Below are 14,231 nucleotides of genomic sequence, written 5' to 3' on the forward strand. Positions count from 1 at the left end.
ACACACTCGGAGATCCTAACTCCCGATGAACCCCGAGAGGAAGTTTTTGACTTGAGTAAATACATAAGTTCGCTGCTAGATGAGCAACGCGTATGGAAGAAGACCTTGAACGAGAGAAAATCCCGTCGACGATGTCTCGTCAAAGAGGAGGCCCGAGTTCGTGACGGTGTTGAATTTGATCCCAATTCTCTCACAGATCGAGAAAAACATTTTATATCAGAACGACCGAATTACGAATCCATCTCAGAGAACATGCAAAACTTATTAAAGGTAGCAGTGAAAATATCCACGGTGAATCATCAAGTTAATCACATGTACACGAGCTTGACTGAGACAATGAAGGACGAAATTGTTAGTACGAAAACACAGTTAATCGATCTGTCCGATGTATAAAAATTTTCAATTGCCGCTCTGTGCTATATTCTCCTTAAGAAATAAAAATGCAATATTACAGTCATTGTTTTTCAAAGTTAATGAGACGAGATATTACTGCATTATTAGGCTTGAGGTTCCCCAGACTTTTTTTCTCATCTGTGAAGGCTGAAGCTTTTTCCTCGGGCAGCTTTTCGTTCTTTGTATTGTAAAAACTCCTTTCGAGCGCCACTGCTGCGTAATTCGAGAAGGTGATTGATTTTATCTACTATCTCTTCAGCTACTGATACGTCAGCTTCGAAGTCGTAAGTTTTGAATGCTGTCGTTTGGGGGGAATGTTGTGAATGCGCAGATACTGAAAATGTACACATTCGGAATAGAAATTACAATGATAACTTTGATATTTGTTTGAGAAGTTCTGCTGAGAAGACTAGTATTTTGAGAAGTATTTCTTCACGTGTCCAAAACATTTGTGACTTCAAATGATTATGAGCACAGTCTTTCACAATAATTGAAAGAGATTCAAGTGCAGAAATTTTGTTTCTGAAAATTTTCAAGCCAGTGGATTCCGGCATAAGTAGAGATCTACGAACCTATCTCGAGTAGTGAGAGTACATTCTCAAAAAGCTGGCCTCAGCATAAACAGGCTAAAGAACATTATATTTACGTATTAAAGCCTCTGATTGTGCGACGAACTGATGAGTGTAAATTAATGTAAAAATTGCCTTTGCGCCCTTGTACTCAGTCAATTCACACCAGGCAATATGATCCATTTGATAAGAGACTGCTCGCAGTCGATTCCACAGTCTACTCGCAACTCTTCCTGTTATCACAGGATCTATTTCGATTTTATCACCAGATATGCCAAGTTGAATTTCAGTCTTTGATATTACTCTGTTTAGCATATTTACTCTGTAATTAATAATACAATAAAACAACCCATCCATAGAGCAGTGGGGAAATAGGACTGGTCAATTTTGGAAACAAGAGATAATAGTCGTCAAAATAGACTCACCTATATAATTGATACAATGGAGCTTCCATAGCAGTAGTGTGTCCTTTCATTCGTGCCAGATCCGCTGCAAATATTTCCTCTTCCATTTTACTAGCCTTAGGTAACATCTCATGCATCGTTCGCACTGGACTAACTGGGGTATGCTTAGCACGGTCACAGGGGCTCATTTCCACTAAGCACAGGGCTGGAAATTCGAATTTTGATATGACTTCCCGTGGATCCAAGCAAGGGAAGTCCCAATCGACTTCTCCGTCGTCTTCAGTTATGTACAACCCGTATTTCGTGATGTCTTCCCTGAGGCCATCGTTGGAATTGGTAATTTTGTAAAATTTCTAATCAAGGATACCCAAGTATTTTGGTTATTTAGTATTCACGCCATAAGAAAAATATCATAGATCCTTTGGCACTAGTGAAATATACTGGGTGTTTGAGTAAAACAATCGCCCATTCTCTTGAGTAAATTTTTCTATCGTTATTAAAACTTTATAGATTTTAAGCTGAGAATGAGATAAATCTAACAATTTACGTCATTTAATGATTTGGGAGGTACTTGGATATCCTCAATTATGAATATTTTCAATTATTCATGAAGAATGTTTACTGAAGATTGTGATGAGGATGCTCAGTAGCATATTTGTAACAAATGAGACCAATAAACTGTTGTACTTTAGCTGTACCAAGGACGACGACCTGCAAAGGGTATTGACGTTCCTCCTCACCGAGCATGCACATGTAAATTCGATACTTGCGGATGTGAACACCAACTCGGGCCTAGAGGAAACCAAAGGGTTATTGGTGAAGAAGATTGTCGAACAAGGACCCATTTCCTAGTTATAGAATTTTTCAGATGATTTCACCTTTAACTTAAACCTACGATACATACATTTCCATCGAATTTCATGTAGTCCGTGAAGGGATTTCGTGGAACCAGTGGACATTTTGATAATTGTTCAGAAAAAAATGATTGTCGGTTGATCGGTCCCGTGCGTTTCCAAGGATCTTTACGTTTGAACATTTCGAATTTTTCTTCGTCAGTCATTCCCCCGGGATTTGGCTCCCACTTTATGTGCTTTACTTTGGCAGCTTTTTTTCGTTCCATCTCCATCTTCTCAAGGCGCTGGGCAGTGTGGGAGCGTGGACGATGCACATATTCCATATCTAAAATTCAAATTACTCATCGTATGATGCCATTTGATTTTCCTATCAATATTCCAACGTTTCCCAATGAAACCTGGGGCAGAAATGTCCAGAATTTTCACCTCAACAATACTACAAATTTTTATAGCCGGTAATTTGTGATTTGTCAAGGTCATAATAGAGAATATAAAGGTACCGGTGAAATTGTTTGTTTTGTGAGGTCTTCTTATTGAATTGGGAACCATCGGTTCTCGAATATTGTAAATTAAATGTGTAATCACCCATCTGAATGTCATAAGATTCGCCGTCCAAATCCTCATCATCGCTTTGTTCATCTCCTGGGTAGCAAGCCTCCCCGTTTGTTTTTAATTGCTTCGGTATGTCCTCACCGAGCATTACCATTTCACACATTCCTTCATGAAACAAAAATATTTTGGGTGAATTTTTGGCAATTGTCATTCAAGCCAGTGAGTAGTTTTTTTCTAGATCTTTCATCAGTGTATACGATCGTGAGGATATAATCACCTGTGTCATCAGTTGATATGAAACTATCTCTTATGTGTGATAGCAACCAATGTTTATTATCATATAGAGCCATTGTTATGACACTCCTTTCGATATTCTGCGTAATTTCACCGTTGCTCACTCTCTTATTAATTCAGTCGATAGAAGTCTTGCTTCGATTATAATTTCACGTTCACACATGTGTAGATTTTTTCACTTCTGTTATTTGAACACATTTGGCTGGCAATGGGTTGCTGGTTAATGTGAACCGATGTAAATATGCAATAGTAATGAGTGTAGATGTGATAATGACACGCGGTTCTCAGACTTCGTTGGTCGCGTAATAATTATATACATATTTATATACGGAAATGAGATCAGTCAGCAAGCTATCGACGATCAAAACAAAATATTGCTCTGCTAGCTCGTTCGAGGGGATTGGGTTATGGTACCAACAACCGGTATGTGTATTGATCGTCGTTGAAATAGGCATCCCTTCAGAACAGTGGTCAGTGGATTATATCAATGTTTAAAATCTCCGTTTTCGGTTTCAAATGATTTATTTTTTATTTCTGGTTAATTCCTAATCGACATATAGATGTCTAAACAAGATCTAAAATACATTTTTAAAATTTTTGAATCATAACTGAACGATATCGCACAAAAGATATATTTCAATGATTACCATGCTTCCGTTCAGAAGCAAACAACAGTTTTGTTATTTACAAATCGTGAGGTTCAATCGGTTTTGAATTTTTTAACATTTTACTTAACTTGCAAAAATATATAATGCCAAGTGCACATTCCATGGTGCACCGCATGCCGTATCCTCAGTATATAAATATTCTCGAGTATATGTTCATTTTCTGATATAACTAATTCAAATCAAATTTAATATCAAATGCATTATAAAGCCCATCACAAGGAAAATCAACTGAGTGCGTCCTCTTTAATGTGCACCTTGCTGTGCCTCGCTAATTTTGATCTCGTAACGAAACCTTTATTACAAACTGGACACACAAAAGGTCTCTCTCCCGTGTGAACCCTCTGATGCACCTTCAGATGTCCGGACTCATAGTATGATTTGCGGCACAAGTTGCATTCAAATTTTTTAACCCCATTGTGATACTTCATGTGCCTATTCAATTCTGGTTTAGACAAAAATGATGTTTCGCAAAGGTGACATGGGTATTTACGTTTCTCCTGATGCTTCTGAACGTGTCTCGCCAATTCGGAATTCGTGTAGTAGCTCTTGTCGCACGTCTCGCAGTTGTAACGGCTCCCCAGGGTGTGTCTCTTCATGTGCATTTTGAAGGACTGAACATTTCGGAAGACTTTGTCACAGGTTGAACACATCAGGGGTAAAGTCAGATGTGTTCCCTTGTGATGCCTCAGTTCAGATCTCTTTGTGAATTTCTCCCCGCACTCGGTGCAGATGAGTTGCACTTCTTTTATCTGGCACTGTTCGTGGTGCTTCTTCAGGACTATTTTGCTGAAAGATTTGCTGCAGTAACGACACTTGAATAACTTACATTTCTGGGGCTTTCTTGCGTCTTTTTGCGAGGGCAATGCCACGGATTGTGGGAATATTCCGTCACTTGGCTCCGTCAGGGAACTTGAAGAAACTATTTGGTTGTTGGTGAGGTTGCTCTCGGGATCGGGATACTCATTTTCGGAGGTGAGACAATGCTCAGCTATGTGATTCTTGAGATCGTCTAGCGATCCAAATTCACTGAAACACAACTGACAACTCGTCATGTTGTTGAGAAAGGATTGATCCTTGTCGTCGACCTCCTCGTTGACATAGGCCCTGAGAAAATCACAGGGCTGTTGCAACTGTATCGGCTCCACGATAGGCTTGCTGTGGAGGGACTTCTGGACTCTATTCAATTCGTCTTTGTTTCTTTTTATCGATGACTCGATTTTGCCTAGCCTATCGACCTCTTGGTTCGGCTCGACGTCGTTGATCTTCCAAACCTGGAATCCCTCGTTCGTGGGTACCAGCAAGGCGTAATTCATCATGTCTTTCATGGGGTATTCGTCATTCCCGTGGCCCAAAATATCTTTGTACTCGAGATCTGCCATGTTTTTATACATTTCCATCTCCATTACCTCGGATTGTTCTTGTAGTTGGGCTGATTTGAGACAGGCTCGCAATGCCTTGTCTGACATCTCCACGAGAAGTCGAAATTCGTGAAATTGATTCACTTGACGTCGACACATTTGGCATATTGACATTGGGAGACCATCGGTAGGAGTAATCTGAAATATCGAGTGTTTATTGGGAGTGTGGAAGAGCCACGAGCTCATCTAGCAGAGCGATTGGCATCGAAAAAAGCATTTTTTCTCAATAAAATAGGAGATAGGATAAAAATAATGTGAAGGACAGTGCGACAACTTAATTACAAATAAAAAAACGCTACATTTTTTAGGGGAAAATTAAATTTCTGTGAATGCACTCACCTCCACACTCGCAATTGAGGTTATCTTCTCGGCAAGTACCGCCATATGGGTTTGCTGATTAATTTCATCGAATATCGAGGGCATGGCATTCCCTTGTTTTAAACATAATCGACAGATATCGTTGATTAGTCTTCTATTGCTATGAAGGCTCGCCATTGTGTAATACAAATTAAATGCACCTGAAACGTGAAAATTTTCCATGAAATTGTCCATGCTTCTAGTAATCATTAGGGTAATTTCGGGTTTATGATATGCCTAAATAAAGTACGTGATGAATATCAAGGAGAATGTCCAGATGATGATTCTGATCTCTAATGTCATATAATAAATTTAGGAGGGATAAGTAATACCAAAATATTCTTACCTTCGTAAACATATAAACCCTCAGTACAATTAATTTCTGTAGTCAACTACGCTGTGAAATGCGGTGAATATTTTTTAATATTTTATTAAAACTGAGAGGTTCTTGATTTGTGAAACAATGCATTGAATTTTATCAACATTTGTTTATTCAAGAATTTATAATTCTTTCTCGTTTCCTGCCAATAACAGAACACGATAACGGCAGTGACAGATGTTGTGACGCCATATTGGATTCTATTTCTAGCCGATGATGGAAGATGCTGACGATACCGACGGAGGCGCGGGACATTGTTCGAGTTCAAAAAATGATAAGACAATTTCCCTCGCGATTGATAATTTTAAAGATCTGAACAAAACCGAAAAGTTCGCATTAAGATTTCGAATAAATAATCTGTCAATAATCAATTATTCTTCAATTTTCGTTGAAAATAAATGCATAATCATTAAATCCATATTTTAAATAATGAATATATGTGAATAGCTATCGGCGGACACTTGCCAGGATTAACTACTAGAATAATAGCGCTATAATGTTGTGAAACATGGAGATATCACGAAATTTCTAGTTTCGATTTTCAGGCGATTATCCTCGATATCCGATATAAATCGGGAATTAATAAAAACGAAAACAATATTTAACTAACACACATTGCATGTTTATCAAACGAATACCCTCGATAATCGTGCGATAGTCGGATAAGGCTTTGTTATTCTCCAGTGGAAGTTCATCGTTAACTGCTGCCGGCAAGACACAATGCAACACTGAATTGCGATTATGTATTTATGTCACTTTTATTTTCAAGTAGGAAAAGGGTAAATAATAATCAAGAGTATCGACCGTTGTGTTTGCCACTGTGGGTGACTATTCCAGGTATGAAAATACGCCTGGTATTGCGATTAGTTTGTTGTCTAACAGCGGCTCACGATAATTTCTTCTTAATCCGTCTCCGTCACTCGCCGCGTTTTTTATTCTAATTTAAGAAATTTTGAATAAATAAATAATTTAGAAATGAGAATAAGCAGTCGAGCTAGAGCAATTACCAATGGCTCACCGATACCGGTTGGAATGGATAGCAAGCAAGTCTTGATTCATGTGTAATTATGTATAATCAAAGACCTATAGATAAAATCTGGGCGATTATTTATCAATTTTTTTAACTGGCGAATATTTAACGTAATTTTTTTCTATGGAACTGCCTCATCGTCGTCATCGTTCTATCGTTGAGTCAATGAAGCAGTTTCATAAGTAGTAGAAAATAATTGCGGGGAAACAGCATTTGAAAAATTTATAAAGACGCAGAGGTTTCCATTTGCTTTAAGGGTGTCCAGATATATTTTACTGTTTGGTCCAGACTACATTAAAGCTTCAACCATTCAGCCACGAAAATTGTCAATTAAACCGCATAAATCAAATTTGTAAAAAATTGTTGGTGTAATTTTTTTTATATTTTGGACATCTATCAAAGCGAAATCGATATGGCGAGGCAACTAGTCGAACTTTTCCTCTCAATCCCATTTTACGGTTCTTTCCTCGGCTTGTCAGTCGGTTTTGATGACACTCTAGAGCATCGAAGGACGTACTCGTGTAAATAATTCCACAGGGGACAAAAAAATATTACCACAGTGTCAGTTACACCCTGTCCTTTTACCCCTGCGCTCTATATTTTTTCAAGTGTTGAGTTAAATTTATAATTGTGAAGTTTCATCGGTTGTTGATCGTTTCAAATGACATTATGGTGTTTTAGAGTGTTTCCCGTTGAATACGACGTTGGTAGGTGGACTTCACTCAAGTCTGATCCACCGATTACTGAGAGTAAGTGTTTGATCATCTTCAGGAATGAGGAAACAGTGGGTTTTATAACGGGATTGATCAATACGTCGTTGAATTCAGATTTTAATATGGGGTAAAGTGGCTGGTGTGCTTTTCAGTGATTTTGGGAGAAAATTTAATGAAACAGTTTCCAGGGATAGTTTCTGGGCTGTGAAATGAGTTTTCCGACTTTTCTCTCAACAATGAGAGGAGAGTCTGATTTTTAAATGATTTTCTTATCAATATAAAAGTTCAGATTCACGTGGATAATTTAATAAATTTTTTAGTGACAACGGCGACTGTCAATCCAACGCATTTCGTACAAAATTCAGACAGTTTGCATACAGCAATCAAACCCATCATCAATCTTGCCCAGTGTTTCGCTGTTTTTCCAGTAAATGGGGTGAATACACCGGACTCCTCTCATCTCAAGTCGGTTTATAGCAATAAAACAATTATACGGGGTAGTTCCCGTCAAATGAGTCGACGTGGACGCTCACTCTTGCATATTGAGCATAATTTTCGGTTTTTAAAAATTTTAACACTTTTTTCAAAAGAATTTGAGAGACGTCGAGGAATCATATTTCTAGTCCTATAATCTCCATCAATTCGCAAGAGCCTGAACTTTACCCATCGATTTATTTGAAAGGGAATAATTCCTGTTAAACTATCCCATAGTGTTAAGCAAAAAATTCTTGTCATAGATTCACATGGAGAAGTCTCAAAATCCTGTACAGTATGATAGTCCTGGTATTGTCTGTAATAATGACAGGAGCGAGTATTCACCGGATACTCTCCAGCACATTCACCTCCCCAAAAATGAGTAAATCTCCTTAATCAGTGTTGCCATATTCATGACCATTCTGCACGCACTTTGCATTTATCTATTCGTTTATCAATTTATTCAGCTACATTAGTATTTTTCGGCGCATCCTGCGTCACGAACGTCCTCTTCCTGAGACTAGCTATGCGATGGCCAGGGATAGCTGCTAAATGGGAGAAAATTGAGCGAGAATTAGCTACTCGTCATCGACGAACATCAAAGTACAATCTTGTCGCTCGATATAAAATCATTACAGTGACTGTTATGGCAATAGCTCTCAGTAAGACTTCCAGAATAGCCCGGAAAATTATAAAACACAAAGATTATGCCTCAGAAAAAAATCATACGTAAAAATTTTCAGTCGAGCATGCACTTTCCCTAGTGTCCGGTTATCTGAGTGCATCTGAATGTGCCCAATTACAAGGCGATCCTGACGTTCTCGGGGTGTACTTCAAAACACAATTCCCCCAGGTGAATTAAACCATCATAAACCTCACGACGAACCTCTGACAATCAGGAACATCCTTCTAGGTTTTCAACAAAACAGTTTACTCAATCTGGAAGGGCCTGATGGTACAGGGTATCAACGTTCTCACGACATTCTCCTGGAATTTTCTCGACCTCTTCCTCATCCTCATGAGCACAGCATTGACTTACCACTTTGGATTACTCAATGCAAGACTCAACTCAATTAAGGACAAGACAATGCCAGAGTGGTGGTGGTCAGAGGCGAGGACCGATTATAATCGTCTTGCTTCACTTACAAGACAAGTGGATTCTGATATCTCTGGACTTATTCTACTGTCTTTTGGAATCAATCTGTATTTTATTTGCATGCAGCTTATGTATTCGTTCAAGTAATTCGTCGATATTATTATTCACTGATGAATACTCGTTTGTGCTGGTGGTGTGAGTATTAATGAACTTTTGGGGGATTTTTTTAGTCGAGTGCCCAATGTTATTCGTACGATATACTTTGGATTCTCTTTTGGGGCGGTTATCGCGAGAACAGCAGCTGTTTCTCTGTCTGCTGCATCAGTACATGATGAATCATTACTTCCTGCACCGGTATTGTACAGTGTTTCTAGCTCGAGTTACTCAACAGAGGTATAAGTCAATGTAGGGGCAGACGGAGCAAAATAGAAGAGTCGCGCACTGCCTGTGACAATTCAAGCAGGATTTTTGCAAGATTTACACTTTTTACTTGACAAATTAATAAAAAATAAATTCAACGGTTATCTGTAATGAATTTTAAACAGTTATTTATTCGCTGCGCTGTTCGGTTTTGCTCCGCTCTCTCCTACGTTTTTCAATTGCGATTCAGCAAATGCATGCAATAATGCTTTGTCATTGATTCAGGTGGTTAGATTCTTGTCCCAAGTAACAACAGACACTATAGGATTGACAGGAATGAAGTTTTTTTCCATTACCCGCAGTCTTGTTCTCACAGTAAGTCAAACGTTTATTTAACAGGATTTACATTTCAAGACGAAACTATTAATTTTTCATTGGCATTTAGGTTGCAGGAACAATAATCACTTATGAACTTGTTCTCGTGCAATTCAATGCCGTCCAACAGGTGAACCCTTCAAACTTGACAAATGCTTGCGAACTGAAGTAACCACGCGTCAGCACCTCCTTCATAGTTTCGAAAAAAAATATAGAAATTTTTTTACTTTCTGTCTTAAAATTCTTTTCGTCAACTCTCCTTCTTATTTATTTATCTCTCGGTATCACCGAAACTGACACGTTCTCACGAATCTCTCGCTTGTCACAAATTTAATAAATCTATTTGACTACTGTGGTTGTTCTCCTTGTTTTATCTTCTATTAGCAATAGTTATCCTACTGTGGCTTAAGTTTTTGCCCGATAATTGCTTGATATTTATTGAATTTTGAGGAGAAGCGATATAAATCTGGGAACCATTCGTTTGAAAATAGGTTTTGGAAAATTAAGACATGATAAGAGCGAATCAACGAAGATTTATGATTATGCATAATCCACAGAAAATTGAATATACTCAGCAACAAACATTCTACATATGATGAGGGGATGTCTACGCTTTCTGTACTATTCACTTTATTTATTATTGTTCATGAATCACTCCAACGTTTGGAATAAGTAAATAAATGAAAAATAAACGTAGAGTGAGGATGTAAAAATAATACACTTCGCATATATTCCAAGCGCCAACAAATATACATTTATTTCTCCTTCCTGCGGAAAATATGATTTTGTGGTGCAGAGAAATTTCAAAAACAAGTGTACAAATTTACAAGACAACTACATGAATATCCATGTAATTTGGTAAATACTTTGTTCATTTATTTTCCCATTGCCACGTTGAACTGTAGAAGCACTACTTCGTACGTGAGAATTGCCCCGCCAACCTTAAAAATATGTATTTAATATTGTTATTGTTACGTTAGCAACGAAGAGATAAAACACTTCAAATCGAGTGAGGTTTCAGCTCAGTTTTTACGGTATATGTCGCAATTTAAGAGAGATGAGAGTCTTTTCATTGAAACCTTTTTTGTAGAGTACCTTACGGACTGCAAAAAAGGGTTTCACAATAATTTCCCTATCCCTCTTAGATTTTGAGATTTTCGAATGGAAACTGGCCAGTAAAAGAAGGTCTAAATCGTTTTCTACAGAAATGGTTAACGATGCGAGAAAATTAATCAACTCACTGCTAACATGAAATTCCGAGTGATTGAAAAGAACTTGAGACCGGTCATGACGACTTCATCAGTCGTTAATTGAAGTTGCAATCGTTGAGTCTATAATTCAAGATGAAAAATGAAGGCAGATGAAATTTGAGATGAATTCAATGCTAGCATGGAAGGTCTTCTCATGAAGGAGACAAAAATGTATAGATTCATTTTTTAAGGAATGAAATAGTTAATTATTGTACCTCACTAGTGAAGCACGATGGTGGGCAACTGTAGATAGCAGGCAAGGCAAGTTTGCTCTGATCATTGATTCTCGCTGTCAACAGCGTCACAGAGACAGTTCTGCCAATTAAAAAAGCGAACGATGCGAAGAAGTATAGAGTCATGATTAGACTGGATCCCTTAGGACTGAAGATGACAGAAGAAAATTCATATTAGGTAGGGAGAGGGCAAAGCGGGGTACGGCAGGCAATATGGGACACTTCTACATTTTCTGAAGAGGGCAAAATTAGTCCAATCGATAAGATAAACGAACATAAATAAATTGAGTTATTGGGACGATGTACTTACGATAGGCCATTGAGCAATTGAAGACAGATGAAGTACAGGTTATTGGTAAAAGACAGAAGAATTATAGGTGAAATAGTGTTGTCAGCGTGCTTTACTAGGCTACTCAGACTGGCATATTGTTCTCGGAGCCTTAGCCAATCCAAATTCGAACAATTAGACTTTCCTCCCTCCAATACTACCTCATTCAGATGTTTGTACCTCTCGGCCAGGCCAGTTGATACCTGTGAATTGATACAGTCATCGTGTCTGTCGATTGATCAGCCTAAAAGTCTGTATTACCAGAATTATGAATAAGTCAGTGAAGTTCCAAGTGAATGTCGCAATTTTACTGATGAGGAAGTAGAAGATCCCAAGACCAGGGGAGTATTTCACTGGAATTAATTTATCAATTAATTTTGGCAACTAATCGACCCTTTGCCTTCTAATAAAACAAAGCCATTCCATTTTTCATTTAAAAATGGACTGAAGGGCTTAAACAACAAAATGGAGCTCAAATAAAATCTGTACTCTTTGGCAACTCATTAAAATTGTTATCACTAGAAACAAAAATGGAATATCCTTGTTTTATTGGATGTCGTCGGTATGCGAGGAGCAAAAATGAGTTCTGAATAAAAAGAACGTTCACCAGTCGTGAAAGTAAACGCATGAGATCTGTCAGTGTAAATTGCGACGTATTCCCTCCAGGTAGCATTTCGATAAGGGAATTCGGAGGAGTCCGGGATAGCCTTGACGATGCTTAGAATATGCTCAAGAGCAGCGGGAATCATTATCATGGCGGTGATCAACGTGAATTTCCAACGCAATCTCAGTCGTGGATATTTACAGCTTTAAAAAATTCAACATAATCTCATGAATCTCGCCAATCTGGAATTGGATGAGTTGGCAAACAAGGCATGTCGTCATTGCACTAAATTATTCAAAGGTGTAAAGGATCATGCACGGTAAGGCTGGAAAACAACAATTATGGGAGTGGCTATCATCGGTCTTACTCGTAACCAACGGGAACATGAGCGATGCAATAATATCCTTCAACATTTTTTTTTTTTCAAATGTGTTATCTGACCTGTTGAAAAATCGCTCCATCATCCTCCATTCTTGCTGAAGGCTGATCCATTTGGGCGCCAGCCAAAAGAACAACATGGTGCCCACCAAACTATTTCCATAGAACATTATACCACCAGTTGCCGTTGCAACACCCCCTGTTTAGCAAATGAAAAGTTGTTTCACTAGCAATTTACGAACATTGCGCAATTACTGGGGATACAATTTTTTTCTGGGAAAGTAAATGATGAAAAACTATCGATTGCTTCTCTAATCTGATGTTAACATCCCCGACTATATCCTGATTTTTTTTCTCAATTTGACAGTTTTGAACATTGAGGACAACAGGCCCGATAATAATATAGTTGATGATTTGAGGAGATTCAGATTCATTACTGATTGCCCCTCCCCCCTTATATTGAAACATAATTTCATAAGGGTCGTCGTTGTATGTTAAAAATATTTTTGCAATATACCGTCTTGTACAAAAGTATCAGCCCGCAAGGTAGTTATCATATGCACGAACGCCGTGTAAGTCATGAAACACAGCATTATGATTATAGCTGCTGAGTAGAATGTCCTTATTGAGATCAGCTTGAATAGTAATTTCGCTGGTGAAGGATTACGAATGTTGAAGAGCGGAAGCAATGCGAATATTTGTGCTACGGCGAGAATGGGACTGATAGCTCGATGAAAGCTCTCCTGATCCTATAATTACATGTTCGAGAAATTAATGAGGATGAATTATCCTTTAAGAAGATACAATATATTTTAAGGCACTTACATCGATATCCTTATCCTGCCATGAATTCACCTCATGTGGACCGACGAAAGGTCCTTTGACGGGTCTAGGTCGAGCCAATTGTTCCGCCGGACCAATGATGTCACTCCTTTTTTCATTTTTATCGGACACATTATTGACAAATGGCCAAATCCGTTGATCCCGACTTCGACTACTTTTGTTATTCTGATGATTCAGCTCGATAGTCCTCGGGGATGTGTTCGATTGAAACATCATTCTCCAGAAATTAATGTCCTGTCATCATCGTATTTATCCAACATAGGAGCCATAAAATAACTCAAAAAATCAATTTTGGTCCAACGCTACTACTGAAAGATTTTTTCAAATGAAAATACTGGCAGTTCACGGAGCAGCGGGTGGCGTCGATCACAGCGTTCAAATTGTACTAACATTGCTTGTATTTTCCTGTGGAAGAGTATCCGAGCTTGCGCTCAAAGGTGCGTGCAATATGAGATATTGATAGAGGTATGCTCATCTATAAAAGCAATTTGATATGTCCACGCTTCCTTTGCATCTTTTAACACCAGCAGTATTTTGTACTGCTGGTGTTAAAAAAAAAATTGTAAATTCACCGAAAAACGTGGCAATCGATTTTTGAATGTTGCCCGTGTTTTAGAAAAATCATAAATCACCACAGGAACCCCATAGAAATGGAGAGG

The 14,231-nt window shown here is 38.2% G+C and overlaps 4 protein-coding genes across 9 annotated transcripts; 1 reads left to right on the plus strand and 3 right to left on the minus strand.

Moving 5' to 3' along the window:
- Positions 1-390: 390 nt before the first annotated feature.
- On the minus strand, positions 391-3,420 carry LOC135160029 (stress-activated map kinase-interacting protein 1). The gene is made up of 7 exons (XM_064116171.1): positions 3,050-3,420; positions 2,806-2,937; positions 2,271-2,545; positions 1,989-2,158; positions 1,388-1,681; positions 1,040-1,284; positions 391-727 (listed from the first exon to the last, which is right to left on the minus strand). The coding sequence occupies exons 1-7, from the start codon at positions 3,120-3,122 to the stop codon at positions 528-530; spliced, it is 1,389 nt and encodes a 462-aa protein (XP_063972241.1). The 5' UTR covers positions 3,123-3,420; the 3' UTR covers positions 391-527.
- Positions 3,421-3,682: 262 nt separating this feature from the next.
- On the minus strand, positions 3,683-6,064 carry LOC135160025 (zinc finger protein 180-like). The gene is made up of 3 exons (XM_064116158.1): positions 5,856-6,064; positions 5,492-5,670; positions 3,683-5,290 (listed from the first exon to the last, which is right to left on the minus strand). Exons 2-3 carry the CDS (start codon positions 5,645-5,647, stop codon positions 3,959-3,961), a joined length of 1,488 nt encoding a protein of 495 aa, XP_063972228.1. The 5' UTR covers positions 5,648-5,670; positions 5,856-6,064; the 3' UTR covers positions 3,683-3,958.
- A 38-nt stretch (positions 6,065-6,102) lies between these two features.
- Positions 6,103-14,167, minus strand: LOC135160026 (gustatory receptor for sugar taste 64e-like). Of its 2 annotated transcripts, none has more exons than XM_064116161.1 (9): positions 13,555-14,167; positions 13,247-13,478; positions 12,793-12,928; positions 12,355-12,554; positions 12,009-12,100; positions 11,730-11,950; positions 11,402-11,567; positions 11,178-11,267; positions 6,103-6,200 (listed from the first exon to the last, which is right to left on the minus strand). In XM_064116161.1, the coding sequence occupies exons 1-9, from the start codon at positions 13,786-13,788 to the stop codon at positions 6,153-6,155; spliced, it is 1,419 nt and encodes a 472-aa protein (XP_063972231.1). In that variant the 5' UTR covers positions 13,789-14,167; the 3' UTR covers positions 6,103-6,152. The 2 variants fall into 2 exon arrangements, with proteins under 2 accessions (XP_063972231.1, XP_063972230.1); XM_064116160.1 differs by lacking the exon at positions 6,103-6,200 and adding an exon at positions 9,537-10,877.
- LOC135160028 (gustatory receptor for sugar taste 64f-like) lies at positions 6,684-10,554 on the plus strand. 5 transcript variants are annotated; one of them, XM_064116167.1, is made up of 11 exons: positions 6,761-6,949; positions 7,600-7,667; positions 7,952-8,096; positions 8,369-8,487; positions 8,573-8,767; positions 8,849-8,958; positions 9,019-9,344; positions 9,432-9,594; positions 9,847-9,936; positions 10,007-10,066; positions 10,428-10,554. In XM_064116167.1, exons 1-11 carry the CDS (start codon positions 6,864-6,866, stop codon positions 10,440-10,442), a joined length of 1,377 nt encoding a protein of 458 aa, XP_063972237.1. In that variant the 5' UTR covers positions 6,761-6,863; the 3' UTR covers positions 10,443-10,554. The 5 variants fall into 5 exon arrangements, with proteins under 5 accessions (XP_063972239.1, XP_063972237.1, XP_063972235.1 ...); XM_064116169.1 differs by lacking the exons at positions 6,761-6,949; positions 10,428-10,554 and adding an exon at positions 6,684-6,725 and having other exon boundaries at positions 10,007-10,291; XM_064116165.1 differs by lacking the exon at positions 10,428-10,554 and having other exon boundaries at positions 10,007-10,291.
- Positions 14,168-14,231: the final 64 nt, after the last annotated feature.

This window comes from Diachasmimorpha longicaudata, chromosome 3, assembly GCF_034640455.1.
Source record: "Diachasmimorpha longicaudata isolate KC_UGA_2023 chromosome 3, iyDiaLong2, whole genome shotgun sequence".
NCBI classification, from domain to species: domain Eukaryota; kingdom Metazoa; phylum Arthropoda; class Insecta; order Hymenoptera; family Braconidae; genus Diachasmimorpha; species Diachasmimorpha longicaudata.